At 41.2% G+C, this 14,661-nt stretch overlaps 1 protein-coding gene across 2 annotated transcripts in view; it reads left to right on the top strand.

Annotated features, from left to right (window-relative positions):
* The first annotated feature begins 5,783 nt into the window (after positions 1-5,783).
* Positions 5,784-14,661, top strand: part of vldlr (very low density lipoprotein receptor) — a 50,703-nt gene continuing 41,825 nt past the window's right edge. The window contains exons 1-2 of one of the 2 annotated variants that reach the window (XM_069160865.1): positions 5,784-6,298; positions 13,944-14,063. In XM_069160865.1, the coding sequence (XP_069016966.1) occupies positions 6,226-6,298; positions 13,944-14,063 (193 nt within the window). In that variant the 5' untranslated portion in view covers positions 5,784-6,225. The remainder of the gene's footprint in view (positions 6,299-13,943; positions 14,064-14,661) is intronic. The other variant, XM_069160872.1, reaches the window with a different exon arrangement.

The following is a 14,661-nucleotide window of genomic DNA, read 5'->3' as shown; positions in this document are numbered from 1 at the left end:
CAAAAGAGGGACGACAGAAACTAGAATTATGACCCTCCTCTTCCCAGACAGGTATCCAAAGTAAGGAAAGACTAAACTCCCTGAACAACCACTGGACTGACCCTGAGGAGTCGGGGCTAAGCCCGGGGAGAAGGCAGGAAGATTCATCTGAGAACATAAAAAAAAATGAACTGAAAACTTGGAACTGAACCGAAAACCTTTTTTAAATTTTACATTTATATCCTTAAGTTTCACTTTGAAACCATCAGAAGCAGGTTGATACTGCACCATTCTGGATCCGTGGATCGGTATCTGCCTCACCCCTTTTACTACCACAGCAATCCCCCGCCTTTACACTACCTCACATATAAATTATTCCAATGAGTTGCACACAGCGAGTGTGATTTTAGTCTGAGGAAAACTTAGCAAAGGAGAGCATTGGTTTTGATACTTATTGTATCAGATACCAGACTTCAGGTACTGGAATTGGAATTGAGATAATGGTGCTTCAGTAATGGCGGCAGAGTGGTGCAGTGGTTAACATGGTCGCCTCACAGCAAAAAGGTTCCAGGGTGGAATCCGGGCCTGGGCCTTTCTGTGCAGAGTTTGCCTGCGTGGGTTCTCTCCGGGTACTCCAGCTTCCTCCCACCATCCAAAAAACATGCACCTCAGGTTAATTGGTGGTTCTATAAATTGCCCTTAGGTGTGAATGAGAGCGTGAATAGTCTTTGTTTCCGTCTGTCTCTATGTGTTGGTCCTGTGATGGACTGGCGATCTGTCCAGGGTGTACCCTGCCTTTGCCCTAAGTGAGCTGGGATAGGCTTCAGCCCCCCGTGACCCTGTTCAGGATAAAAGCGGGTATAGATAATGGATGGATGGGTGCTTCAGTATAGCAAGGAGTGGTGTCAGGGAACAACAAGTAATGTGTTGTGCGTCCACTGACTGCTCAGTGGCATCATTTTGGCTGATGATGTCACAGGACTTAATTGCTTAAAAGAGACTGGCTTAACCAGCCCGAAAGCTTTATTTTTACCGATGGCCTATTAGAAAAAAGTGGTGAAAGTAAATAGTTGTGCATGTGTCAGAATTTTACTTTAATCTGCCGTGTCAGTCGCTGTCTGTGGTGCTGAAATGCATTTATGGTCCTATTAGAGAGAATGTTTCCAGGCTGAAATCCATTCATAAACAGTTCTTCATGGAGATCCTCACAGGTATACATGCATTTTTTTTATTTTGTTTTATTACTTATATTTTATTTTGCCGTCATTGTGCTTTATATTACTGAAAGATGTCATTTTTAAGGTCAATTAAATGGGAAACTTTAAAATCTATTAAAGGTCATACCAGCTGTACCTCTCACTTGGTTTAAGAGGATGAGTTTTGTTACTTCAGTTTAAAGTATAACGCATTTCCAATTGCAAACAAGCTTGCAGCTCATTTTAGAGAAGATGAATAATTCCAGAGTGACATTAAATCAGGGCAAAAGCTCTTCTCCCTTCTCTGCCTCCTTCTCTGAGGGCTCAGATGAGAAAATCAAAATCCAAAAGAGAGTGTGCGCCCAGCTTTCCTTTCTCACTGAGAGATAAACATGCTCCCCCTTTGGCTACAAGCATCTTCAGAAACCTGGCCCAGATCTGGGCATGATTAAATATCTGCTTTCAGCCAGTGGCGAGCTCCCGCAGCTTCCTGGTGAGATGAGGATAAAGCTGTTTGGTTAGAGCAAGTATTGATATCTGTGGGCTGTGTGCAGCCCCCTGCTTTATCAATGTCGCCTGAACACACAATATGGTGTAATACTTTTTCACAATCAAATGAAAATTTTAAAACTGAAACCCTTCTAGGGTCCATTTTTATGAAGCATCTCGACCCGAGATCCTCCAGTCTTTTTTCCCTTTTTGTTCCGGATGAATCTCGGCTGTTTTTCTTTCTGCTATATAACCAAAGCTGTTGAACTTCTGCTGAACATTTCTCCCGACCCAGCCGCTCTACATGCACAAAACTGACAACATTGAATGTGTCTTAGCCTTTTAGCCTATACATTGCATTGGTTCTTTTCATGAAGATGCAAACCAGGGTTTTTCTGAAGACAGAATTGCCTTGTGCATTTTCCCTCTGGGAATATCACTGCTCCGGTTCATCTGACACTGACCTTGGATAACTGCCATATTCTCAGGTTAACATGCATGTCATGGTTTCAATGGAGTCATCTGGTTCTGTAAACATTCATCTTGGGATTTGTGCATGACGACACTATGCAGTTACATCTAAATATGCCATGTTTGATTAGAAATATTTCACAGCATAAAGTTAACAGCCTTTCAATGATGTTTCCTGGCAACCAATGAAGGCTGCAAGAAGTCACGTGCTGGTTCAAGAAAGAGTTCCGACACATAACTTCCCATTAAACTACAACTTTATATTTATGTACAGATTACAGTTTCCCTTTTGGTCGAGTCTTTACTCAAAGCTGAGCTAATAATCCTCTTCTGGATGTAGCTTAGCACACAGACACAACCAGAGATTTGATCTTCTCATCTAACGCTCAAGAAGAAAAATTATTTATGTATTTCCCAAAATGTTGAACCAGCTTTCTAAATTTTGCAAGGTTGCATAAGGAATGTAGTCCTCTCATTTATCATGTATTGCTCTTTTATTCCTTGGGATGTTATGTAGTGTAATTCTGATTAACTTATATATATATATATATATATATATATATATATACACATATATGTGTGTGTGTATATTATATATTAATTTACATGCTTATCTTATCTTATCTTATCTTATCTTATCTTATCTTATCTTATCTTATCTTATCTTATCTTATCTTATATTATATTATATTATATTATATTATATCTTGACTTAATTTGTGCTGCTGCCTGTCTCGGCCAGGACACCCTTGAAAAACGTTCCTGGTAAAAAAAAACAAAAACTGTTGAATAAAATAGAATAAAATTCAGACTGCTCTATTGGTCCAAATGAAAATAAAGGTATGAAGGGCTGCAGCAAAGAAATACATGGACTCATGACTTCCAGGCAGATGACTGTGTGACAGAAACAGGTCACTTTATTGTTAACCTGCAGATGTTACAATGAAGAATAAAGTGACTTTCGCTGTTCTGAATTGTACTCATAATAAAAAAAGTGCAATACACAGTGTTTCCAGGAATATGCAATAAGTCCTGCAGATATATTGTGACCATTTTTTGTTATTGGAAGATAAAAACTGTACTTATTGTTCTGTGAAAGCTACAAGTTTAGAAACACACCTTCAATTTACAGGACCCTGATGGTTCAACCTACAAATAATGATACTCCACCACAATTGTATTTCATAACAGACTGGATTCCCATCCTTTAGATCTGCAATCAGTCTGTGTATGTTTGGAGATGACAGCAAGTATCAGTCAGAGACGGAAGGAGACATTTCCTTTTACAGAATTATACAGTGGTTTTTCTCTCTCTCTGTCTGTGTGTAAGTGTGTATTCAGGGGATGTAAAAAATCTGGGACAGAATGAGCCTTGGGGTGTATCAGCAGTCATCAGCCATCACTGAAGATGAGGTTCAGTCCTCTGATAAGAACTACGAGAGCCTATAAAACCTGGCAGCACACAGCCCTCTGGAAATTCCAAAAGGCCTAGTGATCAAAATGGGGAGAAATAGCATCAGACAGACAGAAGAAAACATAACAGATAATGTTTGGTTCCAAAAGTTGGTATTCATATTTTGAGAAACGAGACATCTGCTCTCACCAAATGACTTGCAGTCAAATCAAATCAAAACTAAATATATGGTGCTTCCTGAGTGTTTTAAGTCTGAAGTTGCCAAGGTGATAATACATTTGATCTCACGGCGTATATTGAATGATGAGTCAAGATAATTGTGTTTTTTCTTATTTAGATACAGTACAAGAAACATCTTAAAATACTGCCACTTATATAGAGACTAGTTTCCCAAGTAATTAAGGATGTGCTTAAATCCTGCTATCAGTCGTCAATGCCTCTGTAGGCGAGGGAATGTATTGAAATTGTTTTTGCCATTATGCTGTTATTGCATAATCTGGCCACAAGGGTCGCTATTTAGCAAAAGGTAGGCTCACTGAAGTGTTGTAGGACAGAAAAGTCGGACTTCATTCAAATAGTCATAAAACCAAGTGATTGCACTGATTAGCTTCCCTTTTGTGGTTTAAAGGCAAATGTGGCTAGATTAGGAATCAATGGGCTACGAAACCGCTCCTTCAACCCTCTTTTCACAGACTGAAAGAGATGACGGTCTTTGTGTTTTTTTGTATGTCTTTGTAGTTGTTTTGTGTTTCTGTATATGTTTGGCATATTTTGTCTCTTGTTTTTGTCTCTTTGTAGTTGTTGTGCATCTGAGGCCATTTCGTCTCTTTACAGTCATTTTGTTTCCGTTCAGGGTCATTTTGTGTTTGTCACTTTGTCATTTAAATCTCTTGGTTGTTTTGAAATCATGTTTTGTGTCTCTTTGAGGGTGTTTTATCTCTGTGATCATTTTGCTTCTGTTTGGATTTATTTGGTGTTCGTTTGAAAACATTTATTTTCTTCATGGTCATTTTGTGTCTCATTAGGATCACTTGTGTGTGTATTAGAGTCACTCAATGTGTATTTGTGGCACTTTTGTGTCTCACTGTGATTGTTTTACATCTCTTCCAGGCTGGTTTGTCTTTTTGTGGATGTTTTGTAGCCTGGATTATTATTTACACCTTCAGTTTCCTGCTGTAGTTATTTATTCACAGTGAATTTGGTTCTGGGCATGCCAGCGCAGTTCTTTTGTGGCTCTTTAGGATCTTTTTGTGTCTTTGGAGTAAGCTTGTATGTCATCGTGGCTGTTTTGTATTTCTTTTGCATCTTTTACCTGAGCTCTGTGGCTTTTCAAAGCATACCTCCTACAGAGGCTCTGTATGAAGGGCCCTTGAAGTCATAAGCCCCAAGACCTACTCCCGTTATATTAGTGAAATCAGAATAAAACCAGTGGTAGAAAGCAACTAAGTAAATTAACTCAACTAGTATACTTAAGTACAAGTATGAGATACTTTGAATATACTCAAGTACTTCCTTTTGATGCTACTTTAGCCTGTACTTCCACTCCACTATATTTCAGTGGGATAGGTCTATATTGAAGGCTACTTTCTACTCTGCTATATTTATTTGATAGCTTTTGTTACTGGCAAATTTTAAGATCGATATTTTATAGGCTACTTAAAATATATGATCAATTTCTATATACATACGCATTGATATACATAGCTTAGACACTTCAACAGTAGCTTGTCATGTTGAAATTAGTTTTAACATGACAACATGGTACATTTCAATAATGCAGTAGTCCAATGATATATATGATAAATACAACACTTGAAACTGAGCCATTTTGCATATTGAGTACTTTTACTTTGATACTTTAAGTAGCCTATATTTAGCTGACAGTACTAATGTAGCCTACTTTTACTTAAGTAAGATTTTGAATGCAATGCAATTTAGTGTTATTTCATTGTGGTATTGATACTTTTTCTTGAGTAAAAGATATGAGTACTAATTTCCCCACAAACTAAAACTAAAACTGAAAAGAAATTAACTGGATCAAACGTAGTGCACTTAAAATGTGGGCTGTTTCAATGTTTTCTGAGAGATAAAACTGCCTAAAACGGTCCTTTAGACTACGTTTCCTTTTCCCTCTGGATGTAAATCATTAATTTTTTTTTATTATTTCCTGCGGGGAGTGAAGGGTTAACAATGTGCCAAAGACGTACTGAAGGAGGAAAAAAAAAACAAAAATCCTCCTCAGCTGTTACGGGATCTGTGTTGCGCCACTAACTAACCCGTGACCGCTCGTTACCGTCAATTTAAGGAAATGGATCTTCGCTTAAGAGGACACAACGGGAGCCTGAACGGCTCGCGGTTGTAGAACGAGATCAAAAGGCGCGTGGTCTGCGCGGCGACCGTCTCGTGTTTTTCTCACCGCTCTGGACAGTCTTCTGTGGCGCGTGCTACCACGGTTGGTGGCGTCGGCTAAAAGGGGTCGTTCTGTCCTGAGCTAGTGTGTGCGTGTGTGTGTGTGTGTGCGTGTGTGTGTGTGTGAACCAGCTGAATTAAAGACCAGGCAGGCCAGCGCGAGCCAGCAAGGCAGCAGGCAGGAGGAGGAGGGAGGAGGGAGGGAGGCAGGAGGAGGCAGGCAGCCCCCGAGCGCTCAGCTAGCAGCCGTACGTTACACTGCCAGAGATGGTCACGTCCACACCGGGGATCCTTCTGCTGCCGATGCTCCTGTGTCTCCGGCACTGCATTAACGTCCACGGTAAGTTTCCAGTCCGCCGTGCGTGTGTTTGATCGCTTTTGTGTATTTGTGCGCGTGTTTGGAGTCCCAGCACCGGGGGACACGCGCCGTGTTCGGTCGGATGAGCTAACGTCGACCGAGCTGTTACACCTGTCTCCGCTGCTCCTTGAAGAAATGACCGCGCTTGGCTGGACCTCGGGCTGCTCAACCTTGCGCTTCTTATCAAAGAAAGCCCCGAAATGGCATCTTTTAGGAAGGTTTAAACGAGACATCTGCTGCTTTGTTTGCGCTTTACATTTATTTATGAGGAATACATTCTTGTTTTAAATTAGTCATTGGTTTAGCTTGGGTGCTGTAGCTCAGTATCTCTTTCTGGATATAAAATGAAAAACTGGAGAGGCCCGTTTGGTTTGTGTTGCTTGTTGTCTCGTTACAGCAGCTGCTCATTGATGGCCTGTTAGCCCTGCTGTCAGTTCATTTACCCTTAAAACACGCAGCTCTTAAGAATAAAACCCTTCTGTGCCGTGTTGGCGTCTCTGCCTCGTTCCCGATTTCTCCATTTACTTCCACTGTGTGGACTCTCCTCTGCCACCTCCAGCGAGGCTGCTCATGTATTTATCCCTGAAGTGGAAGCCGACAGAGGGGGATGGCAAGGTGAAAAATAAAATACAGGGGATTAACATGTGGAAAACTGCCCTAACAGCAGCCACGTCGTCCGGTTGGGGTCGCAGAAGGAAGGGAAGTGACCAAGGCCAATTAACGAGCGCAGGGACTCTCAGTGAAAGCCTCATTATGAGCCGAGAGGACCAGGTTAAGTTATTATGACAAGCAATTGTTCAGCAGTTTGTATTAAGGATGGAGCTGTCGAAAAATGTCAGTAATGGGATTACCATCTAAAAAAAAACAAAAAACTACTAGTAGGTCTATAAAAAGCCAGAATACCCAGCCATGATTCAACTGTCACGCTGTGTCTGTATTGCTAATTGGAAAACACATGGTTTATAATGACTATGCTTTTGAAGAGGCTGTTCTTGAGGTGGTTGAATTGTGAATATATATATATATGTATGTTTAGTTACTTTGCTCTTAAATGTACTTTTCTAATCTTTATAGGTGTTTAAAAAGACTGGCTACAGTTCAGTGAGTTTATTCTTATTGCAAATGATTTTATGTGTTATTTGAGTAAAATATGCAGGACTGTGATGTGTAGTAACTATAGTTATGGGTCAGGGATGGTTGCAGAAATTGTGGCGGTTCATTTCTGGTTAAAAAAAAAAAAAAAGTACCTAACATGGGTATAATTTATACAAATCTATTTACTAATAATTTCTGCTCTACTTTAGATGCATGTTGAATTAGAAAACAAGAGTGACGCAATGAGCTTTGTGACTTGAATTCCCACCTGGCGTGGGAAATGGCCTTCGGGGGGGAAATGGTGAATCAAAAGTAGTGCTTGTAATGGGCACTCACTCTGAATAGCACACACCCACCACTACCACCACCTTCTTCTCCTTCTCAACTCCAAATCAAGCCGAAACGCACATGGACGCAGACACAGATTGAGATTGTATGAGCCTATTTGAACGCGATGCCACGCAAATTAGGCAACGGCGAGAGCAGCAGCGGCAACGCTGGCCTGATTAAAATGGATGTATTTTTTTTCCCTCCATGGTTACTGTGATACCGTGGTAGACCCAGATCCTCAGCTATGGGAGGTGGGGGTGCGCTTGGTTCTTGAAGAGGGGGAGGAGGAGGAGTGCACTGCACTGCACTGCACTGCAACCATTTCTGTTACTGGGGAAAATTGCATTACCATGACCTCCAGTGTGACAGCAGCCTTGTAGGACACAATGATCTACTATTTTGGGAGGGAGACGCTTCATTGCAGTTCCATGCCTGTTGGATCTGTAGTTTTAAAAGGGGGGAGTATTACCAGCAGGTGATGGATTATCATGAAAAACAATCTGCAATTTCAAGCTCATGTTCACAGTTGATAACTGTGTCAAGGTAATTGGGCCTTAAAGTTTATATCGACATGTTCTTCATTTAAAAACATATGCATGCTAATTAGTGGAGTCAATATTGGGGGTGGGTGAAACGCAGGTAATTTTAGGAGTAAAATCTGTCTGAAAAATGCAGTAATTGTGTGGTCATAATATAACAATATTAGTGATATAGTGATATTTTGACAATATAGTCAGAATAATTTGAGTCATTATGACTTATCAAATTACAAAGCACAATTTCCAACAATCACTTGTTCCTGCTGTTTGACAAACTGCATCCTGTGCAAAAAAGGAAGAAGCTGGAAGTCACCAAAACATGCTGCTGTAACGGAGACAAACCTGTTTATGTGGCAGTGGATTCACCAAACTATTTTGAGGCTTTAACTTTACACATGGTAATCTGCAGTCACAGGAGAATGTGTTATGGGGTTGCTATTTATACAGTGAACTAATATTGCAATATTTTATGCAAAAGAGCTAAAGGAGGTAATTGAAGGAGTAGGAGCAGTGACATCTTCTAACTCTGAGAAGATAATGTGGCGAAAGCTTCCTCAGTCCTCATTCTGCGTCAGCAGCGAACAGTCTGTAAAGTTCACAATTTAACCGTCAGCTAAAAATTGATTTTGACACTGCTGGGAAAAGGAGAATACGTTTGCACAGGTTCGTATGCTTGAGGTTGCTACTGAAGTCTGTTACTGTGCTGATTGGATCAAAGTGCACGGTGTGCAGTTTTCCAGACAGCAAGTCAATGGGTTTTTGTGTAGACACTGGAGGAGTAACCCTGGAGGACGCACTCCTTTTAAAGAAACGCAACGCTGGAATGTACCGTACCACTCCCTGCAACTCGGGTTCATACTTATTGATTTAGCATGTTTTACCTTATTTACTGAATCTCATTGACATCAAACCATTTTGTATTTTTAGATGCGTTTTTCTGACTGCTTTAGGCATTCAACCAGTTCACTAACGGGAAGTAACTGCTTCCAAAGAGCCAAAGCTAGATTCATGTCATAAGGTAATGTCTAGTTTCCTGTGTTGTGATTTGGCGCTACATGAATATAATTGAATTGAATTGACGTCGGTCTGCATGGAATCTGAATTAAAACCAGAGTCTCACTTTACAGCACATGATCTTCATCTGTCTACCTCCGTCAGCATTAAATATGCGTCAGCGAAAGGTCAGGCTGATGATGAGTCGGGGCTTTTACTGTTGTTGTGAATTATTTACTTCATGTACAGTTGTGTGCAAAAGTTTGGGGTTTTTGAAGTAAGTACAATCCCGACAATGAACGAGCCATTCTTCAAATGTTAATGTGCTGTTACATAAATTAGATGTTCCCTGTACTCTATAGTTTATACTTTTACAACTGGAGGAAGGAGTTTTAAAGTAAAAAACAAAATGCCATTAAAGGTCAGGGCATTGATTATATGGAATTTGTACCATACCGGCTTATGATGGTACAATCTGCAAGATTTAGCACTTGTGTACAAAACTGCAGACTTTTAGGGGACAAACACTGAGATGAACATGTGTGTGTTCATCCTGTCTGTCAACCACAATACAGTTTTGCACCACTGAGATTCTACATGTTGCATCTACTGGGTAGATCACCATTTGGACAATGTGCAAGTTGTGCTATTTTGTTTAAAGAACTGCATGCAGGTTATGATTTGCCAGAAGAGCAGGTCAGTTAAATAAGCTTCTATTGCTATTTTATCCATCGGTTCATTGATAAATAGCTTGACTTATTCTTGGTTCAAGTAGATGGCGTAACGGGAATGTTGTTAGTGCTGCACAATCACAGATGGATGTATCGTGCATGTAATTTCTTGACGCATTTGTCCATTTCCTCTTTTTTTATTTCACTTTATTAATCCCCGAGGGGAAATTTCTTCGCTACAGCGGGGGGGCTCTCAGGGGGGAGCTGCTGCAGCAGGCTGCCACTAGCGCGGCGCCAGGTAACCTGACCTGAGGTGCATGTTTTTGGATGATGGGAGGAAGCCGGAGAACCCGGAGAGAACCCACGCAAGCACAGGGAGAACATGCAAACTCCGCACAGAAAGGCCCAGGACCGGGTTCGAACCCGGAACCTTTTTGCTGTGAGGCGACAATGCTAACCACTGCACCACCGTGCCGCCCTGACGCACCGTGCCCATATTTCCCAGGAAATATGTTGTTCAGAGTCGCATTTTAACAGCTCATCAAAAAATACATCTTGTTATTTTATTGCCTTTATGCCCCTGACTCTAAAATATGTTTAGTAGCCAATCTCATGTTGGATTAATGCCAAGTTTCTTGGACAACATCCAAGTCCGTGTGTAGCCATAAAGTCTGGTGTGTGGACAGGAGGCTTTCATATTGAGAAATAATTATGCCTTATACGTTATTGCAGGTAGGTATGCTGTGAGCTATTATTTCTTGATTGTTGTCATTTTAAATGGTAATGCTTTCCCACATGTTGCACATTCACTAATGGTCGTAAGTAGAGTTGGCGTGTTAGATGTGACTGCAGAGACTGCGTTTAGAGGGGAACACTGCAACCAGTTGTTGTTGTTTTTTTAGTATCTATAACTCGCAGTACTCCTGTACTCCCCTAAATGCCTCGCATGCTAACAGTTTGTGGACTGTACAATTTACGATGTTCCCTAAATGCCTCACATGCTGGCCCTGGGTAAACATGAGCTTTGAGTCTGCGCACAGAGGATCTTGTAGTAACCGCTCGGTTAGTGCAGTGCATGCAACCTGTGTGGGGGGTAAAATAGTTTAAGAGTGAAATCAGACTGTTTATAAAAGTGTTCGCAGCTTCCGACTCTGAAAAATGAGGTCAATGCGGAAGTGCCTTAAACTGTAATACCACCGGGTGCCACTAGAGGTTGGCTCCAAAAAGCCTCCGGCTCCATAGACTCCCATTCAACTTCTCTCCACAAGGGTTCAGTATGTCATTCGCTAAATTCATTCTTCGAGATTAGTGTCCTGGCCGTCCATCTGAACATAATCCCGTCATTAATAATAAAATAAGCCTTAAAAAAAATGCCCCCCAGCTCGACCAAACCGCTCCGAACTAGCAAGATGGTGGCGGACAAATTCTGAACTCGAGGCTTCATAACGGCCGTTCACAAACCAACGAGTGACGTCGCCGCTGGTTGCAGCTTAAGTGAAATAAAGCGTTTTAATGCAAGTTAATCATCCCCCGCCCAAAAAAAAGAAAAAGAAAAGAAAGACTAGGACAAACTCTAGTATATAGCTGGACTGATACATTAGAGGGCTTCCAACATGGAACAATGGCTTTTGTTGTGAAATGGATAGCGAAAGTTTCAGCATTCGGTGAACCAATGAAGTAACACGGATCCCTTATCCAGGCATGGAGATTGTTGATCGTGCCTGTTTTTCTCTTCGCACGCACACACAGACAGAGTGGAGCGCAGACAGGTGAAATGAACATGGCGTTACTCCAGTACGTGACTGTAAGTGCAGTAAAAGCCGTCAAGATTAATTTCCTAATGAACAGACATCGACCCCATATGTTGAACTTGATGTGCTAGAGTAACGAACGCGTCAGGAGGGCAAGAGGTGGTTGTCCACCAGCTCATTGAATGAGGATGCCGTCGTTCGCTCGCACAGGTAAATAAAATGCTAAAATGGATTGCGTAAGATACCCGGGCGGCACACCGGAGGAAGGGGTGTTGGAAACGTAATTTGAATGAAAGGTCATCATACTCCGTCCTGCAACTTGACTGATGAAACTACAGCTGGTGTCGTCCTGGTTGAATGGAGGTCTGCAGGCTGTTTATCTGCCTCCTGTGCTGAGAAGTGAATGGACTTGTGTTCGAGGAGGCAAAAGAGGAAATACTTTTCAAGGACTTTTCCTGCGAGTCTGCGCTCTCTCTCTACTTCTGTTCAGCAGCTCTATAGATGGATTGACAACAGCGACCTTTCAGATCTAATAAGAGAAAAATACAGACATGATCAACAATAAAAAGAAGTGTAATTTGACAGGATATGCAGTTGCGAATAATCATTGTTTGATCATTTAGCCCATAAATGATAACAAAATTATTTATAATTCTTTTTTCACAACTTCCTATAACTGATTATATCTCGAAGTACAAAAAATATTTTTTATTTAATATTTTGGGAATGCACATTTTCAGACAGACGGTGTTTGTATTGTTTGTACACACAAAATGCCACAAATAGTTACAGTAACAAATGAGGGTAAAGAGTACAACCCTTCACTCCTCATCTTCAGTGCCGGCTCATTGAAAGCTTTAAGCCGGTGTGATTGTGGGTTTAAAAAAGTTCTGGTAGTTTATGGTGAACCATACTTCACTTTTGACTGTGGTGTTTTTAAGCCAGAGGTGGGTCACCCGGCCTTAAACAAAGACCACCCCCTTTGACGTCAACAATTAACAGCATATTGAACTCGTTTAATTGATACGAAACATTAGCTTTGTATTGGATAATATAATATCAACCTGCCATAGCTGTGCAAGTCTGTAAAGCTGTCCATGTTGTAACTTGGGCACAATTCCTTTCATGCAGGGTCTCAGTCATGTGTTGCTGCTTCAGTTAAAGGCCTGAAGCTCATCAGGTTCGAATCAAATCAGTGTGCGGTGTTTCAGTCTCCAGAGGAGCTGCTGACCCACTTAAAACAACTCCCTTCATAACGGTAGCTCAGTGACTGAATGCAGTTTTCATCTTGACTAGAATAGAACTGTGGTTGAAATACCTGCAAGTCTTTGGATCTTCTATTTTACAAAAAAAAAAATTAAAACGAGGGAAGTTTAGAAAGAAAAAATAATAATAATAATAATTCTAAAGTAGTTGACCTCTTGACAGCTGTAACTGTGATCTCTGTGGTTGCTGTGTGCTCCATTTACCCACCTGGGTAGACACACTGTCCAGACTAAAGCAAGCATCAAGGTCAGACTGTTATTTTAAGAGTCTTTAACTCGTCCAGTGTGACGGACTGTACCGCCCGCTGCATTGCAAAAAACTACTTTACGTACAAAGACCGAAAATCTTTTTTGTTTGTTTGTTTGTTTTTTCCTTGTGTTTAAGGGGAGTTACCAGAAATTAGTTTTGCGTCTACTCCAAACACAGTTCAGAACCCAAAGACCTTCACTTTGGCCAAATTTTAATTTCTTTTTTGATTTCTTGGAACCCGTATATACTAAATAATTGGTTATTTTTCTTCTGCTGGCGTAATCATTTCATCAGATCAAAAGTGAGAAATGTGACGTTGCGTCATCTTTACTGGCTCAGGCCTATGTGCCTGTAAATGCTCCAACACATTGTGATTAAATGAAGGCTTTTTTTTTTCCCCTCCAGTTTACGGGGTCAACAGCTGTACAGATGCAGCCGGGCGGGGACGAGCAGTAACTCACCCAACTACAGCTGGAAGAAAACTGTCTCACCCTTATTCTCAAATCTGGTTGTTGTGGAAGGAGTTGTTGGAGGGGGTGGAAGACGTGAACTTCCTGTGGAAGTCCAACACGTGGAGCTGCTCTGCTGTCTAGTCCCGTTTAGTACGAAGTTACTGCACTGCAGGGAAACGGACGATTACTTCCAAAGCAGTAAATAATGATTACGGAACCATTCAGGACTGTAATCACTTCAGTTTTCTTCATACGCCCTTCGTGTCTGTCTTCATCTGCAGGTACCAAGACGGAATGCGAAGCCAGTCAGTTCCAGTGTGGAAATGGCCGCTGCATCCCGTCTGTGTGGCAGTGCGACGGAGACGAGGACTGCACCGACGGCAGCGACGAGAACTCGTGTGGTGAGGAAAATAAACGCACTGCTGCCACACATGGAGCATTTAACTGTGTCGCTCACATGCTGCTGGCGAGGGAGGCCTCTGGGAATGCAAATAACAGGCAAAGAAAACTAAAACGGAAAAAGATGACAATCGGGGAATGTGTTTGGTTTTTAGGTAATCAACATAGTCAGTGAGGGAATGATCAGAGGGAAATGCTTTCCAAATTGTTGCTCACCTAAACACAGTAATTACAGTTTATACTTTAGAATCTCTGCTTCAAAAGACTGAGGTTACCTGACCTTTTAAAAAAAAAAAAAATTTGAACTGAAACGTGGTTATTCTTTTCCCCACCAGATAGCAACATGCATCATTTCTGTTCGATTTATTTTCTTCTAAGGTTAAAGCGAGTTGTGTTTTTTGGTTGTTGCCAACGAATCTCATGAATACATCAAACCAAGAGTGAACTGATTCTAACAGCAAACCATGTGTCTATCCAGAGTTTGATAAATCACATGCCTTTGTACCATCGAGTTCATTGTTCTCCAGAAAGATACCCTTTAGCCACATTTTTGAACTAAATGACAGGTCTTGCATTACCATAAACGCCCTCGCTGTAGTT

The sequence above is a fragment of the Embiotoca jacksoni genome, unplaced genomic scaffold, assembly GCF_022577435.1.
Source record: "Embiotoca jacksoni isolate LCO1_2020_lvr unplaced genomic scaffold, fEmbJac1.0.p SCAF_10, whole genome shotgun sequence".
In the NCBI taxonomy this organism is placed as follows: domain Eukaryota; kingdom Metazoa; phylum Chordata; class Actinopteri; family Embiotocidae; genus Embiotoca; species Embiotoca jacksoni.
The sequence above is the reverse complement of the archived record's forward strand: the minus strand, read 5'-3'. Positions and strand labels throughout refer to the sequence as shown.